The sequence below is a fragment of the Podarcis melisellensis genome (assembly GCF_964234715.1).
Source record: "Podarcis melisellensis genome assembly, chromosome: 14".
NCBI classification, from domain to species: domain Eukaryota; kingdom Metazoa; phylum Chordata; class Lepidosauria; order Squamata; family Lacertidae; genus Podarcis; species Podarcis melisellensis.
In genome coordinates, this window is record NC_138546.1 from 23,654,696 (window position 1) to 23,669,475 (window position 14,780).

The 14,780-nt window shown below is 49.6% G+C and overlaps 1 protein-coding gene across 2 annotated transcripts in view; it reads left to right on the forward strand.

Moving 5' to 3' along the window:
• The first annotated feature begins 3,275 nt into the window (after positions 1-3,275).
• The window catches only part of PRKCB (protein kinase C beta), a 184,681-nt gene continuing 173,176 nt past the window's right edge, over positions 3,276-14,780 (forward strand). Inside the window, exons 1-2 of one of the 2 annotated variants that reach the window (XM_081888979.1) lie at positions 3,276-3,660; positions 7,258-7,289. In XM_081888979.1, the coding sequence (XP_081745105.1) occupies positions 3,470-3,660; positions 7,258-7,289 (223 nt within the window). In that variant the 5' untranslated portion in view covers positions 3,276-3,469. The remainder of the gene's footprint in view (positions 3,661-7,257; positions 7,290-14,780) is intronic. The other variant, XR_014163016.1, reaches the window with a different exon arrangement.

Consider the following 14,780-nt stretch of genomic DNA (forward strand, 5'->3'; position numbering starts at 1 on the left):
AGAGCCTTCTCCTCCTAGTTGCCATCAATGGCCTTCTTCTCCATCCTCTTGTAAAACAGATGGCTGCTTTTCAATAAGCATATTGCGATCCAAATTTTGTTTTGTCACTTGACACACGGAGGTCATGGGCTTCTTGCAGAACTATGGGTGGACACGGACATGTGCACTCCCTGCACGTGCAGATCTAGCCCACAAGGCTAGATGAAAATGGGACCTGCTTCACACATGCAGATAATCTGAGCATTTAGCTTGCTCCTGATAACATCAGTCCTCCAATGAAGCTGAATGTAGGAAGTTTCAGGGCAGACCAAAGACAGTCCCTTTTCATGCAGTGCCTAGTTAAACTATGGAACTCCATAGCGATGGCCACCAGCCTGGATGGCTTTAGAAAAGGATGGGACAAATTCATGCAGGATTAAGCTCTGAATGACTTCTAGTTATGCTGGCTATGATTTCCCTCTAGTGTTGGAGGCAGTAACGCGTCTAAATATCAATTGCTGGAAACCACAGGAGGGGAGAGCTGCTCTTGTGCTCAGGTCCTGTTTGTGGGATTCTGGTTGGCCACTGTGAGAATAGGATGCTGGACTAGGTGGGGTCATGAGCCTGATCCAGCAGGTGAAGTTCTTATGCTGATATTGAGATGTATAGGACTTGATGGATTGTTGGAGCGAAAGACTTTGTTCCAATACGCGAGATTGGATGCCAGGCCGAGATCAGCCAGCCCTTATGGAAGGAAAAAGCCTCAGCCAAAAAAGATGATAAAGAAGAAGACTGGCAAAATAAAATACTGAATTTTGCAGGACAAGTTATTACAACTGTGCAATGCATATTTTTAAAGCTTTGTGTATAGATTCTTACATTGGTATAACTTTTGAAAGTCACTTGAAATAAGATGAAGATTTTAAAATTGGATTGTTAAGTGTATAAGGATTTGTGGACGTGCATATAATGGAACCAAGGGGGGAGTGGAAGGAAGTCAACCAGACATTTATGGTTTAATATGGTTATGATTTTTTTCCGGGGGTTTTCCCCCCTTTCCCTTTTCCATTTTGTTATATTTGGAAAATCAATAAAATGTTACCAAAGTAAAAAGGGGGGAAAAGTTCTTATGCTGATATGAATAGGGAATGAGGGATACAGCGGTGCCTCAAGTTGCATACGCTTCAGGTTACAGACTCCTCTATCCCAGAAATAGTACCTCGGGTTAAGAACTTTGCTTCAGGATGAGAACAGAAATCAGGCTGCGGGAGGCCCCAGTAGCTAAAGTGGTGCTTCAGGTTAAGAACAGTTTCAGGTTAAGCACGGACCTCCAGAATGAATTAAGTACTTAACCTGAGTTACCACTGTAATGCCTTTGAGCCTACCAAACCCTCCAGCATCCAGAGACCAGTGGAAGTTGGGTCACAGGGTTAAGGAAACATACTTTTCTCTTGCAACTAAGAAACAAGACCTGTGGCAAAGTTGTAGCTTTTGCTGCACAGTACTGTAACAGAATCAGATGGAGTTTCTGTTCAGGGGGTTGCCAACCAGGTGTCCCAGACAGCCGGGTAAACAGGTGCAGTGTTCCTGCCCCTTTAATTGCTTCATGCTACAGACAACATCACCTGTTGCATAACTGTCTGTCTTGAAGCATTCCAAGGTGCAGGGTGTAGGTTGGCATCCCCAATGAAAAACAGCCATTCATATCCTGGGCACTGCTGCTGCTCATGCAGTGGGTCTCCTGTGTAGCCTGCAAGGAACAGGTGGTGGGAAGCATCCTGCACCAGTGACAAAGTAGTGCAATGAGCGATAGCCAGCAAGTGGAATATTAGAAGTGCCTGCTGGATCCGGCCAAAGTGGAAAATGTGGTTCACATGAGACCCAGGACTTATTCACACATGGCAAAGGGGAGTGCAACAGTTATATTGGGGTTTTTTTGGGGGGGGGTGTGTAAGCTGTTCTGGGAACTTGTCTGAAGGGTGAACGGTTTTACTTATTATTTGTTTCATAAAATGTATGTACCATTTGATTGTAAACAGATACCTCAAAGTGGTTTATGAAAAAGAATGAAACAGTGAACTTGTCAGTAATTAATTAAAATTATTAATAAGCTAAAACAATAAAAAATGGTGTCAATGGGCAGGGAGTTCCCAAGTGTGCGTGCTGCTAGTCTGAAATATATATTTCTTACCCACTGTAAATCATTCCCTTCCATTGCCAATGTCTGGGGTGTGAATGTTTTGCTGCTTAGGCAGCCAAAACAGCTCTGCCCTCTCACAAGAAGTGGCATGCAGCGGAGAGGGTGAGGCCCAGCTGGCATGAGAGGCTCAGCTCGGTCCTCCCCAGCTCTGGCCGGAGTTGGAGTTGGGTTGTGCAGATCCAGCACCAGCAGACTCAGTTGGGGTGTTTAGAGTATTGAGAAAGAAAACCCAAACTGCAAAGGGGAGGGGAATGGAATGTGGACTGGCTGTTGGGAGAAGGAAAAGGAGAAAAGAAAAACTGTGTGTGATTTGGGAGATGGAATGGAGTATCCTGGAAAAGGCCATGTCTGTGGAACAGTGAACAGCAATATCATCAAAAGAGCCTGGCTGCTGGATCAGACCACAGGTCCAGCTAGTAGCCCAGAATTCTGTTCTCAGCGGCCAACCAGATGCCCATCATGGGAAGTCCCAAAGTAGGACCTGTGTACAACAGCGATCTTCCCACTTGTGATTCGCAGCTCCAGCTCTTCAGAGGCATTGAATCATAGAACTGTAGAGTTGGAAGGGACCCCAAGGGTCATCTAGTCCAACCCCCTGCAATGGAGGAACCATGGCACCTCCAAGGTGGGAGGCAGCACATAGCCTCACTGCAACATTTTGTTGCCGTTTCCTCTTGCAAAGAGACACATTCTAAGAAGCTCGGATCCCAGGGCTCAAAACGCAGACACTCTCCCTCTCTCTCTCTCTCCTTCCCAAAAGCCCTTGCTGCTGTGAGAGGTGCACTCTGCATGTGCTCAGAGGCACTCGGGGTCTTCCAACACCCTGCCCCTTCTGGGCATCCTAATATTTTGAGCCTTTGAGAAACAGGCCTTGGAGGAGGAGGAGGAGGAGAAGGAAGATAAAACAAGAAGGGGCCCCCACCGCCGCGCATCCGGAGGACGATCAGCAAAACGTAGCGAGGGGGCGTGGGCGGGGCCGGCACGTCTAGAGCTAGGGTGGGCGTGTCCTCGGGCCCCGCGGGGCGGAGCCTGGCGACGCCAGCCCCACAAAAAGCGAAAAGGGAGCGAGCGAGTGGGCGGGGCCCGGCATGCAGAGGAGGGGGCGGGGCCGGCAGGCGCGATTGGCTCCGGCGCTGGCTCTGCCCAGCTGTGGCCAGAGGTGTCGCGCGCCGCAGCAGCAGCTTCAGCACCAGCAGCAGCAGCAGCGCGGAGAGGAGGCGCCGCGGCATCCTTGCAGCAGCAGCGGCGGCGGCGGCGGCGGAGGCAGCAGGCTGGGCTGCGGGAGGGACCATGGCCGATCCAGCGGCGACGGCTGCGACGGCGGGGGCGCCGTCCGGGTCCGAGGGTGAAGAGGGCCCGGTGCGCTTCGCCCGCAAAGGCGCGCTCCGCCAGAAGAACGTGCACGAGGTCAAGAACCACAAGTTCACCGCCCGCTTCTTCAAGCAGCCCACCTTCTGCAGCCACTGCACCGACTTCATCTGGTGAGCAAAACCGACCTTCCCCCAGGCCAGGAGGGCAGGAGGGTGGGGAACCCCACTTGCTCGGCATCTCCCCCCTCCCGATCTTGGGCTGCGCCACCCCTCCCTTGCCTTTGCTGAGCCCCCTTGGCACCAGGCACCCTGGAGGATATGAAGAAGGGCTTCCTCTTCCTCTCTTCCCCGCGGTCCCAGGGCAAGCGAGCTCCTGTCCCCACTTAGCCCGGTCTCGGATCCTCCCCCTATCTCCCCTGTCCCCCTTTTCAGGGCTGCAGCCCCCGAGCCGTGTGATGCGCTTCAGACCCCCCACCCAGCGGACCTCGCTTGCAGCTTTTAGTCATCATTTCTCCTTGCCAGCTCCTTTTCCGGGGGAGGGGGAGCTTCCTCCCAACTTGCACCAGTCGTTGTACTCCAGGGTTGGGGGAATGCCTCCCCCCCGTCCCTAAAATCTCCTCCCCATATATGAGAAGACGAGCACCAAGCTCTCTCTCTCTCTGTTTCACACCCTGTCAAAGGGAGATCGCCTTCCTGTTGCAACCTTTAGCTGGAGTTTTTCTCCCTGGAGGGCCCCTTCCTGCAGGATTCAGAAGAGTCCTTTCCACCACCCACCTACCTTTGCTGCCTGGGGCCCCTTCAGATAGGTACCACCTCCACCAGCTGCATGAATGCAGCAAGCCGCCTCTCAATTGTGTAGTCTCTGTGACTCTGTTCACTGGCAAAGACCCCCTAAGTAGATTCTAAGACCCCCCACCCTCTTCTTTCTGTTGAGAGATTCCCCCTCCATCACCGTTTTCAAAACATGCATCCCGTCCCGGCATAAAAAACCTCAGCAGAGAGCCCCTTTCGTCCTCTCTGTCAGATACCACTGAGAACTGAGCAACCCAGGTTTTTTATTTTTACTGCCCCATCCATACCACAAAACATTTCTCACAATCTTGACCTTTTCCATAAAGTGCCTTCCTGCCTCATTTGTGCCCCTCTTCACATTTCAGCATGCAAGGGCATCCCCTCTCTAATGATATTGGACCTGACAGGATATCTGCAATAAGGCCCCCACCCTTCCATCATTATTGGATGCCCCACCCCATATCCTACTCCACAGTTCCATGCACCCCATGGAGAAACTTCCAGTGGCCAACAAGTAGCTAGCCATGGTGAATCCCATCCACTTTCTACCTCTCTCCATCTGTTGTGGAATTAGCTTAACAAGGTCTCCTCTCAGTCATGAATTCACAAGGTGGCCAGCCATAGGCAAGCCACTCCCTTTAACACACACACACACACACACACACACTATGTGAGTAATGACTCTGACCTACTTTATAGGGTGGTTGTTGGGGACACACCACAATTGTGTGTGTGAACACTTTGGCTATTCTAAAGCACCATACAATGCAATAATAGAATTCTCGAGTTGGAAGGGACCCAACGGGCCATCTAGTCCAACCTCAGCAAATCACAATGGCCAAGGTGCTTATCTGGGGCCCCATCTCTGGGGGGTAGTGAAACTGCCCTCCATCTTTGCAGATTCCAGGTATCCCTGAATTCTGTGGGGTGAAAGTCCCACTGTGGGAGGAAGGCAGGGAAGGGACAGGGTATGCAAAAATTGAGAGTGGGGTGTTATTGAGCATGTCCAGAGTGCCTTTATTTTTCCACCAAGTAATGGCACCTGGCATCACATGGATCTGGGACTAGGGAGAGAACAGTCGTGGAGCAGGGGCAGATTGACTTCAGTCTTGTAAGAAGGATTCATTCTTTTTAAAAAACAAAAAAACCACCCACACTAGAATTTTCGTGGTCCACCAATGTGTGGTGTATTTGCAAAGCAAGAATGAATATTTGGGATATGCTAGCAGTTAAAGCATAACAAAGCTGTGCTCAGTGAACCTAAGTATGGAGGACACCAAGGTCCACCATTCACAGAATCATAGAATGGTAGAGTTGAAAGGGACCTTGAGGATCACCATCCAATGCAAGAATCTCAACTAGGTCATACATGATAGATGTCCATCTGTCCTCTGCTTTAAAATTTCCAGGGAAGGAGAATCCACCTCTCAAGGAAGCCTGTTCCACTGTTGCATCTCCTTCCTTGTAACTTGAATCCATTGCTTTGGGTTCTGGAGCAGCAAAAAACAAGCTTGCTCCATCTTCCACGTGATGGCCCTTAAGATATTTGAGGTGGCTATTGTATCACCTCTCAGACTCCTTTTTTCAGGTTAAACATTCCCACCTCCCTCAACCGTTCCTTATAAGGCTTGGCTTCCAAACGCCTACTCACCTTGGTCGCCAGCTACTACATACATTCCAGCTTCTCAATACCCTTCTTAAATTGTGGTGCCCAGAACGGGACACAGTATTCTAGATGTGGTCTGACCAAGGCAGAATAGAACAGGACTATGACTTCCCTTGATCTGGACACTATGCTTCTGTTGATGAAGCACTAGAATAGCATTAGCTTTTTTCCTGCTGCATCACACTGTTGACTCATGTTAAGCTTGTGGTCTATATTGCTGGGTGTGAATGTGAGTCTTATTTTAGCAAAGATCCCATCAAGTGATGTGGAACAAGGTCTTCTCTCTGCACAGGGTCTTGGAGAGCTGCTGCCAGCTAGAGTATCTCAGGCTGATGAAAGCTGTAGTCCCAAACAGCTGGAGGGCACCAGGTTGTGGAAGGCTGGCATAAACACCATCTCTGACCTGGCAGTTTCCTAGGTGTGCTAGGCTAGCAAGTGGGCCTCGATCTCCCTCCTGCCAGCTCTGCTCTGGAGCAAAGACTGTCAGTTCTGGATAGACTTCAAACCCTGCAAAGGCCCCAGGAGGCAGTGATGGCCACCAACTTGGATGGCTTTAAAAGAGGATTGGACAAAGTAATGGAGAAAGAGAAGGCTATTGGTGGCTCTTAGCCACAATGGCCATGACCTGCCTTCATAGCTGGAGGCAGCAATGCTTATGAATGCCAGTTGCTGGAAACTACAGTAGGGGAGAGGGCTCTTGTGCCCAAATCCTGCTTGCTCGTTCAGCTACTGAGAGCAGGTTCCTGGACTAGGTGGGCCACCAGCCTGATCCAGCAGGGCTCTTCTGATGCTCTTTTGGAACCTCCAGGCTCAGAGGCAGTCTATCTTGGTACAGTATATAGATTTTCAGAGGCATTTTGCCACTGTGAGAACAGGATGCAGGACAAGATAGGCTATTGGATTGATCCAACAAACCATCCTTATGTTATTAAAGGCAATTCCAGTTGCACAGTCCTTTTCTGGGGCATTCACCCTACCTGGAGGCTCTGATCTCTTGGTGAGCATGGGAAACCAGGCACTATGGTTCTTCTTTTTTTTAAAGCCCCCTGGTGAGAAAATACTTTTCTTTCTATCCTCCGCCCCATCTTCTTTATCTCCCCATCCCACCATCAGTGTCACTAGAGCTTGAGAACTTCTGTTGGGCGTTGTTAGGGAACAACAGGTCTCCCTTTTTTTGGAGTGGGGAGGGCAGTTGCTGCCTGGAAGCCTGGAGGTTGGGACTGCAGTGCTTGTAGTAGAAAAGTGAATGTTTGGTTGTGTGGGTTTGTGCACACACACACTCCCTAACTTGGTGTTTTTCTCTCTTGCAGGGGGTTTGGCAAGCAAGGGTTTCAGTGTCAAGGTGAGTTACACACTATATGCATATGTGAGTGAGTGAGTGAGTGCAAGTCTTGGATGTGGTGTCCCCGAAAGACCTGAGTTCAAGTCCAGGCTTGCTGGAGACAGAGCCCCAAACCTCTTTTAAGTGGTGGGGCTCATCAGGTGTTGAAGAAGAAAGGTAGAAGCAAGCCCCCATAACCCTGTAATTTGGAGTCAAGGTCTTACTTCTTAGGAAGGAAGGAAGGACTCATCCATTCCAGATGCTGAGTGCCTCTGCGAGTATGATTGGTGTGCATGTGTCTCTGTATTACACCATTTGTTTCTACCCTATAACATAACCACTTGTCTTCTTACTGTGGGAAAAGGGACACCCACTTTGTGGGTGCTGTGTCTTGGAAGGCTAATGTGTTGTACACCCCCCCTCGTATTGCAGTATATATATATTAAAGGTAAAGGGACCCCTGACCATTAGGTCCAGTTGTGACCGACTCTGGGGTTGCGGCGCTCATCTCACTTTATTGGCTGAGGGAGCTGGCGTGCAGATTCCGGGTCATGTGGCTAGCATGACTAAGCCACTTCTGGTGAACGCTGTTTACCTTCCTGCCGGAGCGGTACCTATTTATCTACTTGTACTTTGACGTGCTTTTTAACTGCTAGGTGGACAGGAGCAGGGACCGAGCAGCAGGAGCTCACCCCTTCACAGGGATTCGAACTGCTGACCTTCTGATCGGCAAGTCCTAGACTGTGGTTTAACCCACAGCACCACCCGAGTCCCTAGTATATATATTAAAAGGTAGAGGTACCCCTGCCCGTACGAGGTATGTAAATAAGTAAGAGTCCTGAGCCAGCTTGCCTGCCCCTTCAGCACCATATCAAAATCGAGTGGTTTGCAGAGTAACTAGATTGTGGAACCACCACCACACAGGACTTAGCCCTGGAACCTGTTTGAATGTTGTTCCTTTTTTATGAGTGTTGGCCTGACTGAGATTCGGGTTGCAAGCTGGGGTGCCTCTCCACCCCCTTGAGCTCTCCTGCATGGCAACCGGCAGCCCCCGTTCTTCTGCACCCTCCATGTTGCCAGCTCCTGGGCCGTAAGAAGTGACTGATTGGCTGCCGACACCCATCAGGATGTGGGAGGCGGGTGGTGAGGCTGAAGGGGGAAGTGGGTGATGTGTTGATGTGACAGTCCAAATGTTGGGCTTCCTTTTTTCTCGGTGTCAAATCGCGTTGCAAGGGGGGCTGCTTTGAACGTGTTGTACTTTTGTTTTATTGGTCTTTCATGAGGAAATGGGTGATTCTCCTTCCGTTCTGCGGAGGGAAGGGTCCAAACTGAAGGTCTGAAAGTCTCAAAAGAGAAACCGACAGCTTGCAGGGGTCGGAGTGACCTTTAGGGTTTTCGTTTTGCTTTCCAAAGGTCTGATTTCCATTTCCGATTGTTTTGAGGTAGCGTTCAAGGTGCAGTTGAGTGCAACACCAGAGGAAGCATGAGCTGTATATCCTTAGACTGTGCAGTGCACAATGCAGATTAACCCTATTTCATTATACTCTTTTTTGCCTCAATCAAACCATCCCCAACCTGGTGCCCACCAGATGTTTTGGATTGCAGCTCTCATCTGCCCCCAAACATCTGGAGGGACCTGGTTGTCTTAATCAAATCCTGATAAACCTCACAAGGTGGTGAGTTTATTTTATGTGGCTTTCACTTTGCCTGCTGTTCGTCTCCGCTTCATTGCAAGGTGATGATTTTGTTCTGTTGTGAGCTGCTTTTGAATGGTATGTGGGTGAGAGGCAGGGTATACTTTCAGGAAATAAATAAAGGGATGGATTTCCTCCAATTTTCCAGCTGCAAGTTCATGGATGAAGTATGAATTTTAATCAGAACGAGTGTCTGCAAGTGTGGAATTACAGAGGGGTGGTTGATCCAGAAAAAAGCGGCCTATTATAAATCTGGATGCATGCAGAGGGTGTGGAACCCTATTTTATCTAAGGAAGATCATGGGTTCAAATAAGATGCAACATGTCAAAGTATGCAGAGTGATCTGTGTGATAACTTGTCAGGAGGTGCTGTTGCCATTTAACAGTATATCCCTTGGAAGAAGAAAAGTCATGAATTAAGAATTTGTAGGTCGCAGAAGGTTTCTCTTTTCATATGTAATCTACTTTGGAAATATTGCTTTAGCCACAAAATGGAGGAAATCGAGGTTCTCGTCTAAACAAAGACAGTAAGAATGCTGTATTTAAACACAGTAAATAGTTTTTATCTCTTCTCCCGCACCCCACCAGGTGTTTAAGGAGATTGGGCAATGCTTTTAAATCAATAGCTTTCCAGTTTTTGTTACTAGAGCTGAATGAATGCAGCTGAATCACTTTATGGATTGTGTGTACAAAACTGGGTCTGAATAAGATGCTTTGTGGATTAAATAACTCAATGTTGTCCTACCTCCACTTCATGCAGTCTTTAAAGACTTGAAAGGCATATTAAATTTCGACAGATTAAGGTCTGCTGATGCTTAAAAATAAGAGAGTTTCTACTGTTTTAAATGACAGAACTATCATCTCTTTGAATGATATGGCTGTGATTTTTTCATGTGTTCCGGGATTGATGTTGTATCTTCATTATTCAGTGAAAGGAGCTGAATATTTGATTTTTTTGGGGGGTGGAGTCCTTCTTATACCCAGTTACAGTTTTGAAGCATTGTTTTGGGGCTTGTTTTAGCTTCACTCCCCCTCGCCCACATACACACACCTGATTTGAGATTTTGTATAGCTTTGACCCATCCCTGTTGAATGACTGTTGAAGCCTGGTTGTGGGTGGCTTTGAGATAAGAAGGTGGATGTCATATTTTGTCCCCCACCTTGCTGCTGACCTTTCTGAAACCTTGAGCATCTTCCACAGACACAATTCTCAGAAACTTGCACGCCATACAGTTGGGTCCAGGATACCTCATGGACTGCCTAATCCCTTATATTCCATTCCAATCACTCAAATTTTCAGGGGAGTCACTGTTAGTGGTCCCCCGTGGCTCGGATATGTGGCTCATACCCACCAGGATAGTGGGCACGGTTTTATGGTGCTCCCCAGTGCTTTTTTAACCTTTAAAAATGTTTAGGGATACTCTCATTTTCCTACTCATATTGAAATACTGACCCTCAATGCAGCCAAACATAGATTCACAAAATGTTTAGGGGTATGCGTATCCCTGCGTACCCCCAGAAAAAGCACTGGTGTTCCCTTCCAGTTGAAATCAGACAAGCGTCAAAAAGCGGCAATAGGCGGGCAATTCCAAAGTTTTGGTGCTTCCGCGCTAAATGATCTTACAGCTGTGGAATAAGTGTTACGTTGCATCTGTAAGAGTGCCAGTTCTGCAGTTCAGAGTAGTTGAGTGTGCACAAGCCAGCCCTGCAAGGAAACCCTTTGGAGGGAATCATGCACCCCCACCCCCAAATCTCTTCATCTCCCAAATCTTAAATGGAACCTCGGAACACAGTTAATTTAAAGGATTGTGAGCTAATACAATGGAAGCAGGCTGTGTCTTTTGAGTGCCTGCCTTGCTGCCTGCCTCAGCGTAACTCCTTTCTGGTGCTGTCATTTGTCCCCGAAGTAAAAGCCATGGATCAGGGAGCTGATGGTTCCCAAACATCTTCTGGAGAACATGAACGCCAAAACGATTCCAGCAGGGGCCAGTTGTGCGGAAAGCTGGTGCAACCCAATTTCTGCGCATATCTCTGTATATCTTCCTTTGAACCGTATTTAATGCCTAGGACCAGGCGCTGTGCTGCTTGAATCAGTCCATGGGTTGCCTCCTTGCAGCAGCCTGGGTCAAGCACAGCAAGGATGGAGTCCGTAGCATCTGGTGGGCACTAGGCTGGGGAAAGCTGCCTTAAGAATCTGAATTGCTATGATCATTCAATTAGCCATCGATTTAAAACCAGAGTCTATGGTGTCAGCTTTTGTGCTTTACCTTTTGAGGAATTAAACAATGGGGCTCTTGGTTAGAGGAAGGGGAAAAGAGCTGTGTTTATTCACAGGTGTGGGAAGATGGTGGGGCTGCTAATGCAATTTCGGTTTTCACACTTTCTGAAACAATATGCAAACTAAAGATTAAGAACCTACAAAGAGCTTGTTGAATCCAGCCAGTGGCCCATCTAGTCCACTATCCTGTTCTCACAGTGCCCAGCCAGTGGCCAAAGCACAGCTCTCCTTGGAAATTCACCCCTCTCTGAATTTTGTCTTGCAATTTTCCAACCAAAGAATGTGTGCAAAAATGCATCCGTTCAGGAAAAGAACATATCAGGTGTATTGTATTGGGGGAAATGTGTGCATTAGGCTGAATTGCATACAAAGGTTTTTATTTGCACTGAAATGCTGTCAAATGTTCATGAGGACTTTTGAAAAACTGTGACTTACAATTTGATGCGGAAATGTGCAGAACTGAACTTTAGACTGGGGGGGAAATGAGAAACTGAAATAGTTGTCCATGCCTAGCTACGAGTGCTGTCTGGGTAGAGGAAAGGGGTCCAGCTCCAGAGGTGTCCTGAGAGGTTCTTCCCAGCCTTTGATAGTTCCTCACTTCCTCAGCTTGATGTCTTCCCTGCAACCTTTTTTCCTGAAGGCTTCACTGTCTACTTTCCCTCAAGTTCCATTTCCTGCCTACTTAGTCCTCCTGCTACTTAGTCCTCAATTGCTTCCCCACCTCCTGGGACTTCTTCCTACACAGTTTCCAGCCCTCCATCTCACTGCCTGTCCGTAAAGCCCATGCGAGTGAGGCTTTCATGCCAACCCAGCCAAACTGACGATTCACTTCCCTGGTAAAAGCCTGGGCTGTTCGCAAACATGGTGGTCTTGGCAGTGTCATGATCCCTCCAGCAGAGTTTTGTGAACATTCCATGACATCACAGCAGCTCAGCCGGTCCTTGCCCTTGGATTACCTAGAGAGGCATGTTGTTCCCGCACTTCCCCGAAACTATTTTTCTCAATCCATATTTTATTATTAATTTCGGCTGTATTTCTTTCATATCACATGTTATATTTTTCATAACAGGAGTTCAGTTGGCATCAGGGGCACACTATATTTCTTTGCCTTTTTCTAATTGCTTGAGCTTTGGCCTCTCTCTCAACCAGAAGGCCCAGCTTCATTTAACATTTTGAGGCTTTTAAATTCTCATTTTGGAGCCATTAAGGCTGTAGCTTACTTTGGATAAGAATGTGAGCTTGCTTTGAGGTTTAACCTGTGCATCTCACAGAAGCTTTAAGTGGAGTGGTCAGGGAGGTCTCGGTGTGGTGAAATCGGTCAAATGAAAAAGCAATATTGGGGTTGTCAGAAAACAGCATGTGCACATTATTGCTCTGAGACTGCTCTGTTTGCTGACAAGGGCTATGCTGTCACGGGGATGCTGAGACTGGGTGGGGTGCAAACCTTGTAGAATTTCATAGAATCATAGAATGGCAGAGTTCAAAGGGACGCCAAGGGTAGTCTAGCCCAGTGTTTCCCAACCGGTGTTCCGCGGCACACTAGTGTGCCGCGAGACCTTGCCTGGTATGCCGTGGGAGGGAGGCGGGCGAGAGGCGGGGCGGCGGCGGCGAGGATCCGCGTCGAGCCGGGGGCGGCTCCGCGGTGGCGGTGCCGAGGTTTCTCTCTCCATTCTCCCCTCACACACACACACAGGAAATAACACAGGATCAGCTGACAGGACCCGGCCAATGGGGCGGCGGCGGGGCAGCGCGCGCAAAAGGGAGGAGCGCGAGACAGCGGACGAGGAGGAGGCCGGCATGTCCGGGCAGCAGCATGGAGCCTTGCATGTCCTTTCAGCCCTGCACCCACCGCAGACCCCTTCCTATGCCACTGGTAGCTAGGTGAGGCGGGGGGCACTGGGCGCCACACCTCGGCGCCTGCAGCGTGCCTGAGCCATGCGTCTGCGGGCGAACTGCCCGCAAGCTCCGCTCTGGCCTCTGCCCACCGCCTCAGCCTCCCTACAGCTGAGGGGGAGGCTGCAGCGAGGCTCCACGCAGCACGCCCTGCCATGGCTCGCCCCCATGGCACTCGCCCCTGGCTGCAGGACGCGCGCGCCGCCCCGGGCTCCTGAGCGGCTAGCTGCGCCGCTGCGCTGAGCGCAAGGAATACGTCCTCTCCGAGTTCGGCGTCGTCTTCGTGGGCAGTGCGAACCGCATCTCCAGCTTCGGGTGGAACTTTGGCCAGGTAGGGGGAAGCCTTTGGGCGGGGGGGGGTGGAGACCGGGGTGGGGAGGGGTTAGGAGAGACGCTACCGGCGCCGTCCAGAAATGCCCAGAGCAACTGGAGCTCAGCTACGCGCACACATGCGCCCTCCAAATCCCGTTTCCCACCCCTTTCTCAAAAGAAGAGAGAAAAAATGGGTCCTGGGTGTGAAACCAAAGGACCTTTCCAGCTCCTCCTCAATTCCAGGTGTGGATGGCAATGCCTCGTGTCTCCTCCCCCGCGACCAGAGCACACTTCCTAGGCTGGTTGGACGGTCCCTGGGGGTCTTCGGGTTGCCATATTTTGAAGAGCAAAAAACAGGACACATTTGTCGACTTCTGCTTTTAGCTATGGATCAGTGGCCTAGCGTGGGGGGTGCAGGGGGGGCCGGCCACACCGGGCGCAACATCTGGGGGTTAGTGTTAGGGGGCGCAAATCAACGGGTTAGGGGGCGCAAATTACTTGCATTGCCCCGGGTGCTGACAACCTACGCTACGCCACTGCGGCCCTGAACGAGCAGGAGAAGGAGCTCAAGTGACGCTGCGCGCTGACGTCACGGGGCTGTAATGGTGGTGTGCCTCGATATTTTTTTCATCAAACAAGTGTGCCTTTGCCCAAAAAAGGTTGGGAAACACTGGTCTAGCCCAACTCTCAGCAGTGCAGGAATCACAACGAAAGCACCTCTGAAAGATTACCACCCTACCTCTGTTTACAAACCTCCTACAAAGGAGAGTCCATCACTCCACTGTTGTTGAAGAAGAAGAGGAGTTTGGACTTGATATCCCGCCTTTCATTCCCCTTAAGGAGTCTCAAAGCGGCTAACAATCTCCTTTCCCTTCCTCCTGAGGTGAGTGAGGCTGAGAGACTTCAGAGAAGCATGACTAGCCCAAGGTCACCCAGCAGCTGCATGTGGAGGAGCGGGTAAGCAAACCCGGTTCCCCAGATTACGAGTCCACCACTCTTAACCACTACACCACGCTGAACAGCTCCTACCATCAGAATCTAATGTTCAGTCAGAATCTCCTTTCTTGTAATTTGGATCCATTGGTTTGCATCTTCTGGAGCAGCAGAAAACAAACTCTGCTTTCCACCTTTTCTTGTAGAGATTTGGGTCCTTGGGGACGCAATACCTTCAACTGCCTTCTGTGGGTGGGAGATCAACATAAGAACCTGCTAGATCAGGCCAATGGCCCATCTAGTCAAGCATCCTCTTTTTACAAGAACCAACCAGATGCTCATGGGAAATGAGTAAGCAGAAGAGCAAATATCCCCTCCTGTGGTTTCCAGCAACTGGTATTC